The following is a 21,842-nucleotide window of genomic DNA, read 5'->3' as shown; positions in this document are numbered from 1 at the left end:
GCTGAGGAGTTGGGAAATGGCGAGTGACTGCTAGTGAGTATAAGATTTCTTTTGGGGGTAATGAAAATGCTCTAAAATTGTGTTGATGGCTGTACAACTCTGAATATACTAAAAACCACTGAATTGTACGTTTTAAATGGGTGAATTATATAGTATGAATTATTCGTCACCCCTGTTTGTTTTTTTTAAAGAGAGTATGACCCAGCGTGCGGTACCGACATAGAGTGTGTTGGTCACTTTAATCAGTTTGGTGGAGCTTAAGAGATTGGAGGGAAGTGCAGGCCTCTTAAACTAGTTTTCCCACCCTCATCGTTGGGACTTACCTTATTACTAAGCTCTGGCCATTACTTTGGGGACTCTGTTTCTTGAAAGTACCTATCCTAGGGGTTCTTGCCAACCAGGCACCAAAGGTTGGCAGTGACTTGGGGAAGAACCTGAGCTGCCTGTGTCTCTTTTTCCACGGATGTTTCTTACTGAGAAGGACTTGTATGCCATGTGCTACACCTGCTCCTTCCAGAGACATCCTCTCCTCAGTCACCCCAGGACTCCCTGAGCTAGGCGCTGAGGATGCCGAGGCTTTCCAGGCCACACCAGTGTACAGCAGAGGCAGGAATCTACGGATAGGATAGCTCTTTAGGTTCTTTTCACAGATGAGTTGACTCTTAAATTGTTCCGGGAGATGGGCCAAGGTATCCCAACATAGAAATGGAGTAATTACGGTTTTTCTTCCAACCTGCAGAAAAATATATGAGAATAAAATAGAATTTTCTCAATTAGATTTTCTCCGGTAAATTTTTCTTAAGTCTTTGCCCACTGTAACTTTAGTTGTCATTAAAAGCTTGCAGATTGCCCAGCTGGAATGGCTCAGTTGGTTGAGCGTCATCCTCTTTACCAAAAGGTTGCCGGTTTGATTCCTGGGTTGCAGGTTAAATCCCCGGGTGGGACATGTGTGGAAGGCAAAGGATTGATGTTCCTCTCTCTCTTCTCCCCCCACTCCCTTCTTCTCTCTAAGTATGTCTGTGGATAAGGATTTAAAAAAGAAGAGCTTGCAGATTAAAAAGAAAAAAACAAGTAGCGAACAAGCATCAGAGTTTGTTTTTTCTTTCTATTTAACGTACATGTTGCTTACGTGTACCGGGCATTGTTTTAAGCACTTCCAATATGTTAAATCCTTTCATCTTTGAAATATTGGTAAGAGATTGGTACTGTTGCCATTATCCCTGTTTTACAGATGAGGATGGATAGGGGAGCATAGTGACATCAACAAATTTACCCAAGGCCACCCAGCTAGTGAATGGCCCCAGAGTCTTCTGTTAACAATCATCCTTCATTCAGCAACTGGTCTTCTTCAGAATTATAATTTTATATTAGTGACATAATATGACTGGAAAAAATAGTTTCAGTCTACAGGGTAGAGTAGGTTAGGTTGTTATATCATGATATCCACATGCAGAAATCACTGTGACTTCTGCATGGAGCTTGCCTGAGTATATCTGATGTCCAACCACTGCTCTGTACCATGTGTTTTTCAGTCCAATAGGAGCTTGAAAGGACCCTAGTCAGTAGTTACTGACTCACCTTTTCACATTTAAAATGAGGGCAACTGACGGGAAGTAACTCCTAAGGTCTCCTGACTCTGACCAGTGACCTTTTAAAATAACAGGGACCTAAGAGTCCCCACAAATCAGGTGGTGGGCTTCCCAAGAATCAGGTGGTGGGCTTTTCTTGTGTTCTTATTCAATCCTCAGTCACCCTGGCCATCCACTGTGGCACTACAGATATTCTCAGTTTACAGAACTCTCTAAGGCCTAGTGCCGTGGTCGGCAAACTGCGGCTCGCGAGCCACATGTGGCTCTTTGGCCCATTGAGTGTGGCTCTTCCACAAAATACCACGGCCTGGGCGAGTCTAATTTGAAGAAGTGGCGTTAGAAGAAGTTTAAGTTCAAAAATTTGGCTCTCAAGCCAAAACCGGTTTGGCTCAGTGGATAGAGCGTTGGTCTGCGGACTGAAGGGTCCCGGGTTCGATTCCGGTCAGGGGCATGTACCTTGGTTGCAGGCACATCCCCTGTGGGGGGTGTGCAGGAGGCAGCTGGTCGATGTTTCTCTCTCATCGATGTTTCTAACTCTCTATCCCTTTCCCTTCCTCTCTGTAAAAAATCAATAAAATACATTTAAAAAAAAATTTGGCTCTCAAAAGAAATTTCAATCGTTGTGCTGTTGATATTTGGCTCTGTTGATTAATGAGTTTGCCGACCACTGGCCTAGTGAGGAGGTGACTTGCCCAGCCAGCAAGTTGTAATTCCAGAGCCTTCAGTCTTTATCACTTTGCTCTACCGCCTTCCAAACACTATACTCCTCTGTGACCTGCATGACCCACGGAGACTTGTTGTTAATTGGGTCATAGAAAAAATTAGGTGGTTTACCTAAAGCCCAAAACACAGTGCCTGGCACATATCAAATGACAAATATTACTTATTTGCTGCTATTGTTACTAACAATGAAATTGGGTGAAATGATAATCTGCTAGTAGATAATATGTTTATCTGTATCACTAGCAGCAATTGTGATGCCCAGACTGCCTTAGAAAAGTTTAGAAGGTTCTTTGAAAAAAATGGGGTGGAAAAATCTTCAAAATGAATTCCTCCCAGTTTTCGGCAGTGCCCCGTTGTGGGATCTAGGTAGAGAGGGACCAACTACTCAGAGTCATTTTTGACCTGAGGAGGGTGTGATACAATTTGCTGCTAAACATCTGTCTGGGCACTTTTTGGGGTGGTGCCGAGGTTGGGGGGCATTTGATGGTGACAGGAGAAAGGAATATGTGGGATCATGTTACTGCATTGGCTGTGTCAGGACATTTTTAGTATATGTTAAAGTTGATGAGCTAGAACTGCAGAGTCCATTTTTCTAAGTTCCTAAGCTTGCCTGGCCTTGGGGTTTTGTGGCTTTCAAATTCTCTGTCAGGGCCTCAGGATCCAGTGTAATGGCTCTTTTACCTCAAATCTGTTCAGACCAGGTTTGAGGGACAGAAACATGTTTCCTCACAGGCAGTGACTCAACCCTCTCTCCTGGTGGCTCTCAGCCTCCATTGTGTTCTCTCCTCCAGGGGCTTCTGAGGAGAATGGCCTGCCTCACTCTTCAGCTCGGACCCAGCTGCCTCAGTCCATGAAGATTATGCACGAGATCATGTACAAACTGGAAGTGCTCTATGTCCTCTGTGTGCTGCTGATGGGGCGTCAGCGAAACCAGGTGGGCCTCTCCCCCACATCTCAGACACGGAGTCAGGAGCCAATGCTTCCTGGGCGTTTGTGGTATGATGTGTACTCCACTAGGCTGCCCTCAGAATGGCTCTCTGGCCCAGCAAGCATTAGGGTTGATTTCCTTTTCTCTGATGAAACCAGTCTGATTCCAGAGCTCACAGTCTTTCCTCTGTTCTTTGCTGTGGGCAGCATTTCTAGGCAAAGCTTTGGTGCCCTGCAGAACAGACGGTTTAGCTATGTTAGCTGACCTTAACATGAAGAATAAATGGTCAGTGACTGGCAGGATGACTGCTCTGTAGATGCACTGGTGGAGTTGCCAACCCGATGGGGGCTAGGGGTGGTGGGCCAGAGCTCAGCCCTGTGTCACATTATGAAAACTAGGCAGCCTCCAGGGGACTCCAGGTGTGCTGGGGTTCCCTAAGCCTTCAAGCAGTTCCAGGCGGGAGGAGCAAGGGCCCCTAACCTACAAAGGGAGAAAGGTTTGGAAGTATGCAGCATCTTTAAGGTGGAGAAGGAGCCCTCTCCTGCTAGCTGCATTATTCTAGGGATGAAATTAGGCATGGGGAGGGGTGAGTAAAGGGGAGTGGAGGCTGAGTGCTCAGTGGTCCTTCCATACCTTTGGTTCACACACTGGACCATCACACAGCTCTGTGTGAGACAGGTGCAATTATCCCCATTTTACATGTGAGGAACAATTTTAGATGGTGTAGACAGGGAAAAAACTCAATGAAGGGTGACATCTGGCATGGCAGTGTCCTGAAGAAAGAGAGGGAGCTAAGCATGCTGACCCCCAAGGCAGCCTACCTGGTAGAGGGAGCAAGCCCCTGAGGTGGGAGCATGCCTGGTGGGTTGGGAGACCAATAAGGAAACAGGAGGCTAGGGGCATGGGTGTGGACTAGAAAAGCAATGAGGAGAGGAGGGCTGAGGGGTTGCATGGAGCCAGATTGCATCAGGCTTTCATAGGCCACGCTAAGGACTTTGGTGTTTTGCTCTGAGTGAAATGGGAAGCCAACCCTGTGGCTGCTGTGTAAAAGAGATGACAGCTAGGACCTGCATGTTGGTGGTGGGTAGGATTTGCTGATAGTTTGGATGTAGGCATAAGAGAGAAGTGTTGATTATGACTTCCTTAACTCCTTCCAAGGTTTTTGGCGTAAGCATCGGGGAGGATGGATTTGCCATTTACTGAGATGGCTAAGGTGGGTAAGGGTTGGAAGGGTAGGCGTAGGGAAGAAGGTGAGAAGTACAGTTTGAACAAGTTAGGTGTGAGGTGTCTATTAGAATCTGCACCTGGATTATGTACACCTGGAGTTAGGGGAGAGGCCAGGACTAGAGGTATCACTTGGGGGGTCATCAGCATATAGTTGGTATTTTTTTTTGCTGAAAAAAAAAAGAAAAGAAACCAATATGGCAGCATAGGTAAACACCTAAACTGCTGCCTCACACAACAATTTCAAAACTACAACTAAAAGACAAAACGGACATCATCCAGAACCACAGGAAGGCTGGCTGAGTGGAAATTCTATAACTAAAAGGAAAGAGAAAAAGCACACTGAGACTTACAGGAGCTGTGGAAGGCAGAGGTACGGAGGCGTGCATGTGGAGAGGGCTGGCAACTGAGTACGTGGTGGACTTTCTCAATCAGGAGGGAGACAAAAGCTCCCGACTGCTCTGAACTCCAGTTCCAGGCGAGACTCTGGGGACCCAGACTCATACGGGGAGAAACTGGACTGTCTGGCAATGGGCAAAACTCGAGGGCGGCTTTCTCTCAGAGGTGCTTGGAGCGATTACCGCGGGACACTGAGAACCAGGGGCCTCTTAGGGCAGGGCTGACGGGAAGCCATCACTGTTTGCCCCGCCCTGTGATCCCGCCCCACGAAGCCATGAGACTCCGCCCCATCCAAGCTAAGTGCAGAGGCTTTTGCATATGAATGGCCTGGTCCTTTGAATTTTAAACTTACCAAAGCTGAGTCAGCGAGACCCAGAACATCCAAAAGAAGGCCCAAGGCCCCACAGCAACTTGCATTGCTTCACAGCTGGGCCTCATCTGGGCACCTCCAAAACCCAAACAAAGAAGAGGAATCTGCAGATCTCTCCATAGCTCCTGCTGGGTGGCCTCAGGCAGAGGCTAAATTAGCACCTCCTTGGAGATCCAAGAGCCAGTGTACCCAGTGGTCAGAGTGGGACCATCCAGATTACAGCTCCTCAGATCCATAAGGGACACACTCAGGGGTAGACTCAGTGAGCACCAAAGCCCCACTGAAGCAGCCTTGCCTCATAAGGGTGTCTCCAGCACAGAAGTTCTCCCATAGTAGACACAGCTGATCCTCACAGCCAATTAGCCTGGAGGTCAATTCCCCCTAGTGATACCAACAACAATCAAGGCTTAACTACAAGAAGACTATGCACACAGCCCACAAAGGGGTGCACCAAGAGTGTCCACCTCAGGTAACTGGGGAGGCTGAGCCACTGGGCTCTATAGGACACCTAGCACACAAAGCCACTCTATCAATTCAGGGAAGCAGCCAAAATGCAGAGACAAAGAAACAGGTCACAAATGAAAGAAATGGAGGAAAGCAAACGACTGGATATAGAAATCAAAACCACGGTTATAAGGTTTTTCAAGAATTTTCTAGAAAAGGCCAATAAATTTAGCGAGACCCTCGAGGATATGAAAAAGGACCAACTAGAAATTAAGCATACACTGACTGAAATAAAAAATAATATACAGAGATCCAACAGCAGACTAGAGGATCGCAAGAATCAAGTCAAAGATTTGAAATACAAAGAAGCAAAAAACACCCAACCGGAAAAGCAAAAAGAAAAAAGAATCCAAAAATAGGAAGGTAGTGTAAGGAGCCTCTGGGACAACTTCAAGCGTACCAACATCTGAATTATGGGGGTGCCAGAAGAAGAGTGAGATCAAGATACTGAAAACCTATTTGAAGAAATAATGACAGAAAACTTCCCCCACCTGGTGAAAGAAATAGACTAACAAGTCCAGGAAGCGCAGAGAACCCCAAACAAAAGGAATCCAAAGTGGACCATACCAAACACATCATAATTAAAATGCTAAGAGCAAAAGACAGAGAGAATATTAAAAGCAGCAAGAGAAAAACAGTTACCTACAAGGGAGCACCCATACGACTGTCAGCTGATTTCTCAACAGAAACTATGCAGGCCAGACGGGAGTGGCAAATATTTAAAGTGATGAGTAGCAAGAACCTACAACCGCCCTAACTGGTTTGGCTCAGTGGATAGAGCGTCTGCCTGCGGACTCGAAGGACCCGGGTTCGATTCCGGTCAAGGGCATGTACCTTGGTTGCGGGCACATCCCCAGTGGGGGTTGTGCAGGAGGCAGCTGATTGATGTTTCTCTCTCATTGATGTTTCTAACTCTCTCCCCCTCTCCCTTTCTTTCTGTAAAAAATCAACAAAATATATATTTTTAAAAAAGAACCTACAACCAAGATTACTCTACCCAGCAAAGCTATCATTCAGAATTGAAGGTCAGATAAAAAGCTTCACAGATAAGAAGAAGCTAAAGGAGTTCATCACCGCCAAACCAGTATTATATGAAATGCTGAAGGGTATTCTTTTAGAAGAGGAAGAAGAAGAAAAGGTAAAGGTAAAAATTATGAACAACAAATACATATCTATCAACAAGTGAATCTAAAAATCAAGTGAATAAAAAATCTGATGAACAGAATAAACTGGTGAATATAATAGAATCAGGGGCATAGAAAGGGCGTGGACTGACAATACTCAGGGGGAAGGGTGTGGGGGGTGCGGGAAGAGACTGGACAAAAATCATACACCTATGGATGAAGACAGTGCGGGAGGGGGGTAAGGGTAGAGGGTGGGACGGGAACCGGATGGAGGGGAGCTATGGGGGGGGGGAAGAGGAACAATTGTAATAATCTGAACAATAAAGATTTATTTTTTTAAAAAAGGAGGGGCTGGGAGCTTGGGTCACCAGGGGGTGATCAGGCCAGGATGGGACGGCAGTTGTGGGTGATCAGGCTGGTGGGAGGTGGGGCCATTGGGGGTAAGCAGATCAGCAGGGGGGCCAGTTGGGGGTGAGCAGGCCGTCAGTGGGGGTCAGTTGGAGGTGATCAGGACAGCGGGGGGGGGCAGTTTGGAGTGAGCAGGTCAGGATGGGGGCAGTTAGGGGCGAGCAGGCCAGTGGGGAGGGAAGGTGGGGATGAGCAGGCCAGCAGGGGGGGCAGTTGGGGGTGATCTGGCTGGCGGGGGGGGGCACTTGGGGACGAGCAGGCCGGCAGCGGGGGGCAGTTGGGGGCGAGGTCCTATTGTACAGTGTGACTCCTAGGATATTGTGAGAATTAATGAGCAGGGTAGGGAATGTGTGGATGTTTTCTGTAAGCCACAACACTCCCTACTACTGTTGCTTTCTTTGTCCTGAAGGTTGTGATTGTACCAGCACGAGGCTTTGCTACATCTTTTCCTCACATTAAGTTTAAAATGCTTTTGCCTTCCAACCCCATCCAGGTTCACAGGATGATCGCAGAGTTCAAGCTCATCCCGGGGCTTAATAATTTGTTTGACAAGCTGATTTGGAGGAAGCATTCAGCGTCTGCCCTTGTCCTCCACGGTCACAACCAGAACTGCGACTGTAGCCCGGTGAGCAAGGGACCCTGGGAACAGATGGGCTTTATTTGCCAGGAGTAGTTGTTTCAAGACCTTGACCCTTTGAAATCTCATCTTTGAGAGTAGAGCAGAAATCTCAAGTCATAACCTATTAATCCCATAACTGGAATCTACCTTGGGGAAGGATCTGACCCCACCCTTACACCTATGCAGAAGTCCCTCTTGAGGGCCTCCTTCTTGCTTCCCTTTATATGCCTTGGGGATGGGGGGCTCACTTCCCTCTAACAAGATTTCCCTCATTCTGTGCTCTACTGCACTATAATTATATCCACTGATAATTTTGCCTTCAAGAACCACACACCACTTATGCTCTGCATCCAAAAAGGGATTTAGGATGCTTTCCTTTTTTAAGGGATTAAGGGCTCTCCTCTATCTTGTCTCTGTCATAGCACCCTAGAGAGAGCAATGAACTGGGAGTTGGGCGGCCTGTTGTGTCACACAGCTTGTTGGGAGAGCTTGAACGAGTCACTGAATCTCTGAGCCTCTGATTCTTGCAAAAGGAAGATCACCCTTCCTTGCCTGCTGGCCTCACAGGCCACATGGAGACTCAGCCACCAGCATGAGGAAGAAAGTGCTCTGGGACCTTAAAGTGCCACAAAGCTGTCAGGGTCTAGTGCCATGGTTCCTGTTTGGTCTCTGCACTATGTTCTGAGGATTCCTCTGTGCCTTATCTTCCTGTTTACCATATTTCTCTCTGGCCTTGTCAGATTTGCCTTTCAGCCCATCCATCTGAGGTTTTAATTTCAAGTGAATATATTCGGCATTTCTAGACATTCTGTCAAAAATTACTTGATTTTTATTCAGATTATGTTAATATTTTGTTTTGTTGCATTTTATCTCTTTTTAATTATTTCTAACACATTTTTATGGTCTCTTTCAGATTGTTCTTAGGGTATTAATACTTGTGTTTGAGTCTTCAGACTCAACTTCGGGTAGAGTCTTGCCTCGGGCTCTGTAATGTATGGAGAGGTCACCTTTGGGGGTGGGGCGTGTTGTTTTCCCTCTAAGTACCTGCGTAGCCTGGGCCCTGGAAATGATTAATAAGCCCTTTGCTTTGTCTGCCAGGTACTTCAGAGGCTGTTCTCCTGTCTCTCACCAGCAGCAGCCTGGCAGAGAAACCCTTCTTTCGCCAAATGTATACACTTCCCAGGCTTTATATGGGCCCACAGTTCTGTCTGGTCCCTTCAGGGCATTCAAACCCAAGCCCTGGCCTAGATGAGTCTCGTTTTCACGTCTTCACCATTAGCGCTATGCTCAGACTCTGAACTCAGTCCTTCATTTCTGAGTCCTATGGATTTTCCTTTCTTTCTTATGAACTTAGCCTCATCTTTAAAAGAATTTCAGTTATTTTTTAATCCAGTATGTTGGGGTGTTTTTAGCTTAATCTGCTATTGTCCAGGCATGGAAGACAACAAAGGTTTTTCTGACTCAAGAAAAGTCCTCATTGTGCATGAGGACAGAGGCTCAAAGAAGCAAAGCTGTATGCCCAGGCTCTCACCAGAGTGTGTGTTTTCTTTGGGACATTGTGACTTCATCAAGGTTTTAACATCAAGGTGCACATGTATTTTAGGACATCACCTTGAAGATACAGTTTCTGAGGCTTCTCCAGAGTTTCAGCGACCACCACGAGTAAGTACGAGCTGTCCCTGGAAGGAGAATTGTTGCTCTTTCTTCTCTCCTTTCTTTGTCCCATCGCTGACCCCAGCTCAGGAGGAGGACCCGGGAGCCGTGACAGCCGCTGTCACCATGTGTGGCTGCACTTCATGATACTGTAATCAGAGCTGCCATTTGTCCAGCCCTTCCTTTATGCCAGGCACTACACTGAGCTTTCCCTTAGTCCTCAGCAGCCACCCTAGGAAGCGAGGATGAGTTGTTAGCCTCTTATTACCCTTTTTTTCCTGGTACAAGGTCTTGACTTCAATTTGTTTAAACAACGCAACCTCTGTGAAGCACACTAAAATGAGGTATGCCTTTAAAATGATGAGTTTTGTTTGGACATGTTGGGTGGAAGTGCCTTTAAGAAATCAAGTAGGACATTCAGTGGCAAAAGAAAGGCCTGGGCTGCTAAGGGAAGAGGCCTTGTTAGTGAATGTGACAAGCAGAGGGGTGGGGATTGGGGCCAGGGAGACTCCATACCCTGAGAGCCCATGCCACAGGTAGAGCAAAAGGGCAACCTGGCATGCCTGTGCAGGGAGTACAGGTGTTAGGGAAGGGTACTTGGGGGATTCTCAGATTCTCCCTCTCTACAAGAAAAGGGCAGGGGACTAGCCCACTGCTGACCTGGCAGCCCCAGTGCTGTCCTTAAGCTCCCTGCAACCCATTTGTTTCAGGAACAAGTATCTGCTGCTCAACAACCAGGAGCTGAATGAACTCAGCGCCATCTCTCTCAAGGCCAACATCCCCGAGGTGGAAGCCGTCCTCAACACTGACAGGTGAGCATGGATGGGGTACGGCTTTGGCTCACAGCCCATCCTGGCTGCTTGTGTGCTCTGGGGCACACAGATGGGTGCACACAGGTATGCATACTTGTCCTTACATTAGCTGCAGTGTCCTGAAGGCTCCTGTGTGTAAGACATTGTTCTTATGTCACCTGCATTATATCATTGGAGCCCCACAACAGCCCTAGGAAGGAAGTGTCATCATCACCTCCACTTTACAGATGGGGGAGCAGGGTCTCAGGTCACCTGACAAAGGTCATGTATGCCCTGCCCCTCCCCTTGCTCTCAACTTTGCTGACATCCTCCTTGATTGCATGGTGGCAGTTACAGCCAAGCAGGACAAACAGAAGCAGCCCCCTCACCCTCAGCAAAGTCCCATTTGCTGGGTTTATGTTTGCCTCCTCATCTGGAACTGGGCAAGGAGGTCACAGGCTCATAGGGTCAGGGCAAAGGAGGACTATATCCAGCAACACGAGTCATAATCCCCAGATTTTTTGTTGTTGTTGTTTTTGAGGGAACAGAACTCTTGTTCAAATGAAACCATACATAGCCTCACCCTAATGTCTGTAGTGGATAAAGTAGAGCTGCTTTATTTGAAAAGAACATTTGAGAGCCCAGAACTCCTGCCTGCTTCTCCTTTTTTCCCCATGATGAGGCCTGAGTCATTTTCTTATCTCCTGCCTTTGTTTCCTAGACCAGGGAGCTGAGGCCCAGAGGCACGGGTACTTGTTCAAGGCTGGCTACAGCTGAACCGGGGGCCCAGGGTACTTCCTGCCTTATCCTATTGGCACAGACTCCGCCCCATCTGATAGATTCTGTCATGGCCTGTTCACAACCCACTTTTGGTATAAATAGCCCTTCTTCCAGTAGGTCTGAGCCCTGTCTGATTCTTGGATTGTTTCTGGCCTTTGATCACTTGCCAGTGGGTCTGAGAATGGAAAGCTGGCCTGAGATAAGGTGTGAATGCACTTGGCTATTCAGTTCTAAGACTGCAGGGGGCCATGGGACGCTCTGGACACAGGTAGAGCAAAAGGGCAACCTGGCAGCCTGGAAATGTCCCCAAATTTCTCCCCACCTAAGTCAGTGGAAAGACCAGTCCCAGTGTTCCTGTTAGCCTCTCAGATCTGCCACCAATGTCCCTCTCTATTTTATTTTAAACTAGAGGCCTGGTGCATGAATTCGTGCACCAGTGGGGTCCCTCAGCCTGGCCTGGGGGATCAGGTGGAAACAGGCTCTCCAACCTCCCCCGAGGGGTCCCGGATTGCGAAAGGGTGCAAGCCAGGCCGAGGGACTGCACCGGTGCATGATCAGGGCTGGGGAGGGACATGGGAGGTTGGCCAGCCGGGGAGGGACCGCAGGAGGGCTCCAGGGCATGTCCGGCCTGTCTCACCCAGTCCTGATCGGCTGGACCCCAGCAGCAAGCTAACCTACCAGTCAGAGCGTCTGCCCCCTCATAGTCAGTGCACATCAGAACAACTGGTTGACTGGTTGACTATCTGCCCCCTGCTGGTTAGTGCATGTCATAGCGAGCAGTTGAGCAGCCTTAGCATATCATTAACATATTATGCTCTGATTGGTCGAACGGATGACCAGACACTTAGCATATTAGGCTTTTATTATATAAGATTTTTTCAGTATAAAATGGTTATTTTCACATTTAATTTTGCATTTAACCTTTTGCACTCGGATGTCGAGTGTGACTCGACACGGTTAGCATCGGTAGCAGCTCGTATGTCGAATTGTATTGAATGTATCAATAATTTGAAATATAAAAAAAATCCAAATAAATAAGTTTGTATGAAAAGAAACTCCAGTTTTTTATTCTACTGCCGCGCTTTGTAAAATCTGGGGTATTTAAAAAATTAAACCCCGAGTAGAATAAAGGAATCGAGAAAAAAGCAAGCGAGTGCAAAGGGTTAAGTGTTTTAGCTGTTACATATTGGGTGTAGATTTTTAAAAACCATTCTTGAATTTTTTAATTAAAGTTGACATGTATTAGTGTATACCCCAGTGATTAGACATTATATAACTTAAGTGATCGTCCTGATATATCTTGTACCCATTTGACACCATACATAATTATTAGAATATTATTGACTATATTTATTATCAATTTTTACTTCTTAATTGCTTCACCTTTTTCACCCATTTCCCCAACCCCCTCCCCACCTGGCAACCATCAAAATATTCTCTATCTATGAGTCTGTTTCTGTTATGCTTCTTTGTTTATTTTGTTTTTTAGATTCAGTTGTTGATAGATATGTATTTATATCCATTTTATCTTTTTTTTCTTCTTCTTCTTCTTAAAGAAGACCCTTTTACATTTTATTTTATACTGGTTTGATGGTGATGAACTCCTTTAACTTTTTCTTGTCTGGGAAGCTCTTTGTCCTTTCACTCTAAATAGTAACTTTGCTGAGTAGAATAATCTTTTAGGTCCTTGCTTTTCATCACTTTGAATATTTCTTGCCATTCCTTCTGTCCTGCAAATTTTCTGTTGAGAAGTCAGCTGACAATCTTATGGGAGCTCACTTGTAAGTAACTAACTGCTTTTCTCTTGCTGCTTTTAAGATTCTCTCTTTGTCCTTAACCTTTTGCATTTTAATTATGATGTGTCTTAGTGTGGGCCTCTTTGGGTTCATCTTGTTTGAAATTCTGCGCTTCCTGGACTTGTATGTTTATTTCCTTCACCAAATTAGGGAAATTTCCTGTCATTATCTTTTAAAATAGATGTCCAATTTCTTGCTCTCTCTCTCCTCTGTCTGGTACCCCCATGATGAGAATGTTGGTATGCTTGAAGTTGTCCTAGAGGCTCCTTGTACTATCTTCATTTTTTTGGATTCTTTTTTTCTTCTTGCTGTTCTTAAGGGGTATTTCTTGCTTCATTATATTTCAAATCACTGATTTGATTCTCAGCTTCATCAACTCTATTGTTGATTCCTATAAATTAATATTTCACTTCAGTTAGTGTATCCTTCATTTCTGACTGTTGTTTTTTTTTTTATGGTTTCCATGTCCTTTTTTATGCTGTTGAAGTTCTCACTAAGTTTATTGAGCATCCTTATAACCAGTTTTTGAACTCTGCATCTAATATGATTGCTTGTCTGTGTTTTGTTCAGTTCTTTTTCTGGAGTTTGGTTCTGTTCTTTCATTTAGGACATGTTTCTTTGTCTCCTCATTTTGGCACTTCCCTGTGTTGGTTTCTATATATTAGCTAGAGCTGTTACATCTCCCAGGCGTGGTAGAGTGGCCTAATGTAGTGAATGTTCTGTAGTGTCCAGTGGCACAGCCTGCCTGTTTACCTGAGCTGGGTACTCTATGTGCGACCCCTGTGTGGGCTGTGAACCCCCTCCAGTTGTAGTTGAGCCTTGCTTGCTGTTAGCATGTCAAGGGAGAGATTTAGCTCCAGGCCAATCAGCTGCAAGGAATGGAGGATCAGCTGTGCAGGGGCCCACCCTATGGAGCAGGACTTACTTCAGCAGGGCTCTGGTGCCTGCTGACTCCACCCCTTGAGTGTGTCGTTTGTGGAGATGGTTGGGTGGTGCTTAGACATGATCTGAAGCTGTCTACAGGGTGCGATAGCTCTGGGGCCTCCCGCAAGGTGCAGGCCAAGGTCAGCTGCCGCCTTTGTTTTTTTTTTTTACTGGGGCCTCCTGACATGAGCTACAAAGCAATGTGCAGATGGCTGCTACCTGTGCTGGGCTTGGAGGTGCCCAGGAAAGGCCAAGCTGTGAACCAAGGCCAGCTGTAACTAGTGCTGGGCCTGGGGTCACTTAGTGAGAGGTATGGGGCACACCAAGGCCAGATGCTGCTTGTTTGAGAGATTTAGGAAAAGTCTGAGACATAAGCCAAGACAGGCCATTTGAATGGAAAAGCCGTTGGAAAGAACTTGGGTGGGCCTGAAAGTTGGGTGGGGCCTCAGTGAATCACCAGGGTGGGATGAACAGTGTTAGCCAGGTTGATGGAGACTCAGATATGGTGCCTGCCTGCTGGCTCTGTGGAGAAAGGGCTCAGAAAAAGAACAATGGCTTCTGCCAGCACTTCTGTCTGGGAGAAAGCCAACCCTCCAGCCCTTACCATGATGCCAGACAATTCAGTTCCTCCCCGTATGTCCCTGGTGCCCTTCAAGCTGCTGTCCCAGCATTGGAGCTGAGAGGGAGTGAGTCTGAGTAAGTATATGCATGGGCCCTTTAAGAGGAACTGCCTTGGACTCCAGCAGTCCCCTGTCTCACTCAGCCACAATCCCAACTGTTTTTTTACAGCTAGAAGTTGTGGGGACTTCTCTTCCTGGCACTGAAACCCTGGGCTGGAGGGGCCTCACTCTTGGAGGTACAGCCGAGATATCCCTCCCGATTTTTATCTGCTTCACATGGGTGTCTCCACCCCTTCTACCAATCTCTGTGTGGCTGCACCTTCAAATTCCTAGTTGTAGGACTTCCATTCAGCCAGATTTTAGGCAGTTCTGAATGATGGCTGTTCTGTAGTTTAGTTGTAATCCTAACTAATAAAAGAGTAATATGCAAATTAACCACCACTGCCACACCCACCAGCCAATCAGGAGCGAGTATGCAAATTAACCCAACCAAGATGGCTGTGGCCACAGAGCGAGCAGGAGGCTTGGGTTTCCCCGGTAATGGAGGAAGCCAAGCTTTCCGCACACCCTGGCCAGCCTAGGCCTCCACTCAAGGCTACAAAGTTTCAATTATAGAAGATACATAAATCCTAACAAAAATGGCTTGGCTCCGCTCAAGGCTACAAAGTTTCAATTATAGAAGATAAATAAATCCCAGATACCAGGGCCTCCGCAAACCACCACAGGCCCCTCGCCCAGACCGCCCCATGCCCCAAGGGAACCCCCACCCTGATCCGGGACACCCTTCAGGGCAAACCAGCTGGCCCCCACCCGTGCACCAGGCCTCTATCTAATAAAAGGGTAATATGCAAATTGACCATCACTCCAACACACAAGATGGCTGCCCCCATGTGGTCAAAGATGGCTGCCCCCATGTGGACACAAGATGGCCGCCACAAGATAGCCAGCAGGGGAGGGCAGTTGGGAGGAACCAGGTCTGCAAGGGAGGGCAGTTGTGGGCGATCAGGTCAGCAGGGGAGGGCAGGTCAGCAGGGGAGGGCAGTTAGGGGTGACCAGGCCTGCAGGGGAGGGTAGTTAGGGGCAAACAGGCTTGCAGGGAAGCAGTTAGGCATCAATCAGGCTGGCAGGGGTGTGGTTAGGGGGTGATCAGGCTGGCAGGCAGAAGTGGTTAGGGGCAATCAGGAAGGCAGGCAGGCGAGCAGTTGGGAGCCAACAGTCGGATTGTGAGAGGGATGTCCGACTGCCTGTTTAGGCCTGATCCCACCAGGATTGGGCCTAAACGGGCAGTCGGACATCCCTTGAGGGGTCCCAGATTGGAGAGGGTGCAGACTGAGCTGAGGGACACCCGCCCCTTGCACGAATTTCATGCACCGGGCCTTTAGTTTTGATATAGTTGTGGACGAATGCTAGTACTATGTCTACTTCTGCTTCCATCTTGACTGGAAGCTCGAGTCTTTGTCTATTTTATTTCAGGAGTTTGGTGTGTGATGGGAAGAGGGGCTTATTAACTCGTCTGCTGCAGGTCATGAAAAAGGAGCCAGCTGAGTCATCTTTCAGGTAGGTCTGGGGACAGGCACCTGCCACTCTTGAGGGGCCCAGGAGCCAAGTGTTTCTCAAGTGGTTAGCAATACCTCCTTTAGGCACCAGCTTCCACTCCAACATCTGGTTACTATGAGGGAAAGGGGATTTGATTGCCATTTTCCCTGTGTGGCTTAGCAGGTTTGTATTAACTTCTGCTGCATGCCAGCAGTGTATTTCAAGAATTGACCAAGCATTCACCAAGTACCTATTCTGTGCTGGGGCTGGAAAGGTGGAAAAGAAAAAGCAGATACAGCCCCTGCCCACATGGATTCCCTGGCATGTGGGAAACAAGCATGAAAAAAATCTTGTTTCAATGCAGTGTGGAAAGGCATGAAGCCAGGGCTGGCCCAGGAGCTGTGGGAACAAAAGAAAACCTTTTCCCCAACTGGGGCTGGTGGGTGGGCATGGACAGGGAGGTGGGCATGGACAGGGAGGGCTTCTCAGCGTTCCTTAGACTCATCTGAGTCCTGAAGGCTATGGACAGGAGTAGTGGGCGAGGGAGGCCTTCCATCAGGCCTGGGTGTGAGCTGTCAGTAAGCTCCATGCCCAGATGTGCCCATCTATTCCATCTGCTCAGCAGGTGTAAACTCAGTGGCCTGTTCACACATGTCCATCAGGTTTCCTCACGCATCCCTGGCGCCCCTCTCTTCCATGTCCTCCTGTCCTTCTGAACGGACAAAGGCTAGAGTGGCATTTTCATGTTACTGGGGCTAGCCCTTCTCTGAGACACAAACCCCTTCCAGACAGAACAAAATAGAAGACTGTTCCTCACCATGCTGTCAGCTCCATGCCTGGTAGAAGCCTGATGCCTAATAGGTGTTCTATAAATGTTGAATACATGAAAAGTCAGCAAACATCTCCCAGTACCTTGGGGAATGGAACATGGGCCAGAAGAGGGCAGTCTTAGCCACCTGGGCCAGGGGTCAACATTTGGGTCGCAGGTTTTGGCAAGCCCGGGCTGTGGAGAGTTTCCTCCGAGGGACCACCTCCTATGCAGACCAGATGTTCCTGCTGAAGCGAGGCCTTCTGGAGGTAATGGCCTGGAGGAGCCAGGGTGTTGGGTGTCCCATTCTTTCCCCAGCCCCATGCATTGCTTTCCTGTCCTGAGACCTAGAAAGCTGGGCAGGAGCAACTGGATCTATTTTAAAATGCCAGCGCAGATTGCCTTCGTATGTGACCTGAGTCTCCAACTGTGGGTTCCCGATGGGTACTTCCTGGATGATTGAAGGACTAGGGATGGCTGTGGAGGAGCATAAGTATCTAGAGTCACCCAGCAAAGCCTTTTGACCCTGAGGATATGTTGCTGCTAACTAAAAGTTTATTTCCCTTTATTGAAAAATGGCCTTCAGAAATAGCTTACAAAAGAGGGGGAGCAAAAGGGCCAAAACTGTAATTGATTTTAAAAATATATATGAACAAGAAACTGACCTAGCAATTATTGTAAAATCCATATGGAAAATAATTGCTCCAAATCAGTGTAACTTTAGGAAAAAGAAAATGAAAAATGGAAACAATTAAACTGTCAGAGAACCTTATCAAAGAGATAAATTGGCTTTTTGTTCTTGATAAATTCATTTATTTTAGTGTAAATGTTTTTATTCATAAACATAAATACTAACCATAGGGTCAAAATGTGCCTCGTGTCCTTAAACCCTGTGCTTCATTTATTTGAGTGGCTTCAGGTGCTTGGGCAGTGGCCAATGTTACATCTGGAGACACCTCCCCTTGCTGGCAAGCTGGAGAGCTCTGGCCATCTTGGTGCCCAAAGAGCAGGTCACGGGCTTTAGTTCTGAGCCGTGAGCAAACCAGAGAGGTCATGGCTACATACCCCAACCCACCCCCTCTTCCTGTGAGGTGTCGGGCCTGGTCCTGCCCTTGGAGCCACCAGCATCCTCAGATGAGCATCTAGACAGGGAAAGCAGGTTTCATTAACCTGGATGCTTTCTCAGAGCAGATGTTGTGTGGTCTGAGATACATGCCAGGCCCTGGCGGGAAGCCAGTAGCTTAGAAGAGTGCAGCCTGGGGGTGGCAGCCACATCTACCTGTTGGCCCAGGGCTCAGCTGCCTTCCTGCCTTCACTCTGTCATTTCCCACCCCCAGCATATCTTGTACTGCATTGTGGATAGCGAGTGCAAGTCAAGGGATGTGCTGCAGAGTTACTTTGACCTCCTGGGGGAGCTAATGAAGTTCAATGTTGATGCATTCAAGAGATTCAATAAGTACATCAACACTGATGCAAAGGTAAGACTAACACAGGGCTCTGTGGGGTTTGCTCTGTTGTTCAGAAGTTACCTGGGAGCCCTTGTCCTCGCCAGTCTCTGGTACTGGTTTTAAATTGGACACTACTAGGGAGTCAGTGGACAGTCTTGAGCAGGCATTCATTAGCATCTCTGTGTGCCAGGCATTAAAGTGTCAGCCGCTTGTGAGCAGGTGTGATGGTTGGGAGCAGGTGAGCTGTGAAAACGGCTCAGTGTGGTAGGTGCCATGATGAGCTCCAGACAGAAGGGCTGGGCCTGGTGTGTTAGGCTCAGAGGGTGTGTGTGACAGAAACCCAGTTCAGACTAATGAAGTAAAAATGAGGAGTTTGGCATTCTTCCTTCAGTGGAGAAAACACTGGACGTGGTGTCAAAAGATCTGGGGTAAAGCCTCCTGGGCAGGTCAGTCAGCTTGTCTGAGCCTCTGTCTTTTTACTGGCGACAGCTGGGCAGAGGTAGGCCAGTGCCCCTTGCATTGACTCCACCACTGCAGGAGCCTGCCATCTCCGTCTGAGCCTTGTCTCCCCACTAAGTTCCAGGTGTTCCTGAAGCAGATCAACAGCTCGCTGGTGGACTCCAACATGCTGGTGCGCTGTGTCACTTTGTCACTGGACCGCTTTGAAAATCAGGTGGACATGAAAGGTAAGAAAAGGCCAGAACACCAGTGCAAATTCGTCCAGTGTGGCCTTGCTGGTGTCGGACACCCAGCTTTCAGCAAGGAGACAAGAAAGGCCGGAAGAAGCCCCACCAAGCGTTCGTGTGGCTGGGGTCAAGGTGGTGGCGCTCCGGGTGATTTTCTTTGTTGCTTTTACTTTTCTCTGTGGTTCATGCTTCCTTTACTGAGCACATGTACAACATTTTAATAAGGTGAAAGACCATTGTTGCCACCAGCATGCAAAAAACATTCTTCCTCTCTGGGCTGCGATTGCCTGGGATGAGAAGGACCCAGGAGGTGACACCAGGGGGAAGGCCTCAGAGAGAGGTGGTCCCTGAACACGACTGAAGGGAGAGGTGCGAGCTCCCGTGTGGGGCTCTAGTGAGACCACAGGCTTACTGGGTGGCAGAAGAGCGGGAGATTTGTTTCTGCTCAGTCAACCTTTTCGTTCGTTGTCCTGACAGTAGGGACTCCCAGCTTCAGAGTCAGGTCCCATAGGGCTGGACGAGTGGCTTAAGTGGCAGCCCTGGCCTGAGCCACGGACCAGCTTCCAAGCCTGCTGCTCACACCTCTGCCTCTCCCTCCCCAGTTGCCGAGGTCCTTTCCGAGTGCCGCCTGCTTGCCTACATATCCCAGGTGCCCACGCAGATGTCCTTCCTCTTCCGCCTCATCAACATCATCCACGTGCAGACGCTGACGCAGGTGAGAGACCCTGCAGGCGTGCGATGCAGGAAGAGTCCCGGAGCCCGACAGAGCTGCGCTCTCCCACGTTAGGAGTGCATCTTCCTGAGGCCATCTCTCAGTTCCTCCCAGTGATTCTGAGGATTTTTTTCCAATAAAGGAATCTGCCCCATTTTACAGATGAGGCCTGAGGAGGGAGCAGATCTCTGAGATCACAGACGAGTTGGGGAGGAGTCAGTGTTGACACTCAGTTCTGACTCCCAGTTCAGTGCTCGCCCCATCCCACCTGCTGTGCAGGCTTTGGGCTTGGACCTGAAGTTAACTCCCACCTCCCTCAGCTGTGCAGTCATCAATCTCTGGGCTTCATGCCCCTCTTCTCTTAAATGGGGTAATACTAATACCTCTCAGGTGGATCTTTTATTCCTTCATCTGACAAACATTTGTTGAGGTGAGGCCCTGGGCTCAGGATGCAAAGTGAACAAAACAGGCCTAGATTTTTCCCTCCTGGTGCTGTCTAGTGCCAAATGAAAGTTAGAAAAGGAAATGCTGCATCTAAGGTGTATGCCCAGCCCTCCCCAGGGATTGAAGCTTCTGGAAGGAGCAGTGCCTGAGCTGATTCAGGAGACCGGGTAGACTCTAACTAGACAGGCGATGGATGTGTTCCCTTCAGAGGGTGGGGGTTGGGGGGCACGGGGACCAGGAAGGTGCTCAGGGCGGGATGCTGGCGTCACTCCTTGCCCCAGCCCTCCCTCAGGTTTATGCAGGGGCAGCTCAGTGTGTGTTCTCAGGGCTCTGCAGGGACTGGCTTGGGCCACCCCCTTCCCTGGCCAGTGGCAACCCAGGTCCACCAGGGGCTGCTGGGGCCTTGCAGGAGAACGTCAGTTGCCTCAACACCAGCCTGGTGATCCTGATGCTGGCCCGACGGAAAGAGCGGCTGCCCCTGTACCTGCGGCTGCTGCAGCGGATGGAGCACAGCAAGAAGTACCCCGGCTTCCTGCTCAACAACTTCCACAACCTGCTGCGCTTCTGGCAGCAGCACTACCTGCACAAGGACAAGGACAGCACCTGCCTGGAGAACGTGAGTGCCCACCCAGCTGACCGGTGGGTGGGCTGCGGGCACGCAGACCCAGGACCCCTCAGAGGGCTGTTTGGGGTGCGTGGTCCCTGCCTGGGCCATATGGTGGGCAGCTCTTTGTCCCCTTACCATGGCCCTCCCCACGGGGTGCTGGGCTCGACCTGGGTCCTCCAGGCACCCCCCAGCCCCTCTCTCTTTGCCCAGAGCTCCTGCATCAGCTTCTCATACTGGAAAGAGACCGTGTCCATCCTGTTGAACCCAGACCGCCAATCACCCTCTGCCCTTGTCAGCTACATCGAGGAGCCCTACATGGACATAGACAGGGACTTCACTGAGGAGTGACCTTGGGCCAGGCAGTCCCTGGGAGGCTGCTGGGCCAGGGCCAGTGCGGGTGAGCGTGGGTATGAGTGCCATACGCCCTGCCATGTCTCCACCCCTCCCCTGCCTTCCTGCTGCTCTCTGCCTGCCCCAGGTCTTCAGATACAGGCTTGGTGGGAGTGTCTAGAAGCCCTTGGGTCTGAGGGCCCAAGGTCATTGGGGAACCTTAGTTCCTTTAAGATCTCCATGATGAGGACAGGGGCGCTATTCCCACCCTTCCTTCAGAAACTTGGGGCCCTGGCCCACCCAGAGATAACGGGACTTTTAAAAATAGCTCTGTCTGAGCTCCTGCCTAGTCTCTTGGCCATCAGTCCTGGGTTGGGGAGGGAGATATCGGGACCCTCCCCCAATCTGTGAGCCAAGCTTGCCCTGGCCTTTGGACCCAGGCAAAGGCTGCTGAGCCCTGGGCAGGGGTGGGGGATACCACAGAATGCTACCTTCCCCCAAGCCTGCCCATCTGTCCCTCCCTCGTTTTCCTTTAGCTCCTCTGGTTCTGTGTGCTCTTGGCCGCTGTGTTCGTCCCAAGGGGTGCCCCCAGACGTGAGGGACCTTTCCCTTCCATCCCTTGGGGCATGGGGTGGCTGTGTCCTGCCCCCTTATGCCCCAGGGCCGCATCTCCTACCTGAGCCCAGACACATAGGAGCCTGCCTGGGAGCACAGCCTTGGCCCCTCCTTGTGTTGCCAATTTATTAACAACAAATAAACCGATTAAATGGAGACTATTAAAGAACTTTATTTTAAATGACTGATGTGGACCTGACTTTT

The 21,842-nt window shown here is 48.8% G+C and overlaps 1 protein-coding gene across 2 annotated transcripts in view; it reads left to right on the top strand.

Moving 5' to 3' along the window:
- Positions 1 to 21,822, top strand: part of TRPC4AP (transient receptor potential cation channel subfamily C member 4 associated protein) — an 86,128-nt gene extending 64,306 nt beyond the window's left edge. Inside the window, exons 9-19 of one of the 2 annotated variants that reach the window (XM_079783994.1) lie at positions 3,104 to 3,246; positions 7,763 to 7,894; positions 9,492 to 9,550; positions 10,252 to 10,353; positions 15,926 to 16,009; positions 16,975 to 17,065; positions 18,134 to 18,274; positions 18,822 to 18,930; positions 19,533 to 19,645; positions 20,496 to 20,702; positions 20,904 to 21,822. In XM_079783994.1, the coding sequence (XP_079640120.1) occupies positions 3,104 to 3,246; positions 7,763 to 7,894; positions 9,492 to 9,550; positions 10,252 to 10,353; positions 15,926 to 16,009; positions 16,975 to 17,065; positions 18,134 to 18,274; positions 18,822 to 18,930; positions 19,533 to 19,645; positions 20,496 to 20,702; positions 20,904 to 21,041 (1,319 nt within the window). In that variant the 3' untranslated portion in view covers positions 21,042 to 21,822. Of the gene's footprint in view, positions 1 to 3,079; positions 3,247 to 7,762; positions 7,895 to 9,491; positions 9,551 to 10,251; positions 10,354 to 15,925; positions 16,010 to 16,974; positions 17,066 to 18,133; positions 18,275 to 18,821; positions 18,931 to 19,532; positions 19,646 to 20,495; positions 20,703 to 20,903 lie in introns of both variants that reach the window. The other variant, XM_079783993.1, reaches the window with a different exon arrangement.
- The last annotated feature ends 20 nt before the right edge of the window (positions 21,823 to 21,842 follow it).

Source organism: Cnephaeus nilssonii, assembly GCF_951640355.1.
Source record: "Cnephaeus nilssonii genome assembly, chromosome: 11".
Classification (NCBI taxonomy): Eukaryota; Metazoa; Chordata; class Mammalia; order Chiroptera; family Vespertilionidae; genus Cnephaeus; species Cnephaeus nilssonii.
Note: the sequence above shows the minus strand (reverse complement) of the source record. Positions and strands in the feature narration are given on the sequence as shown.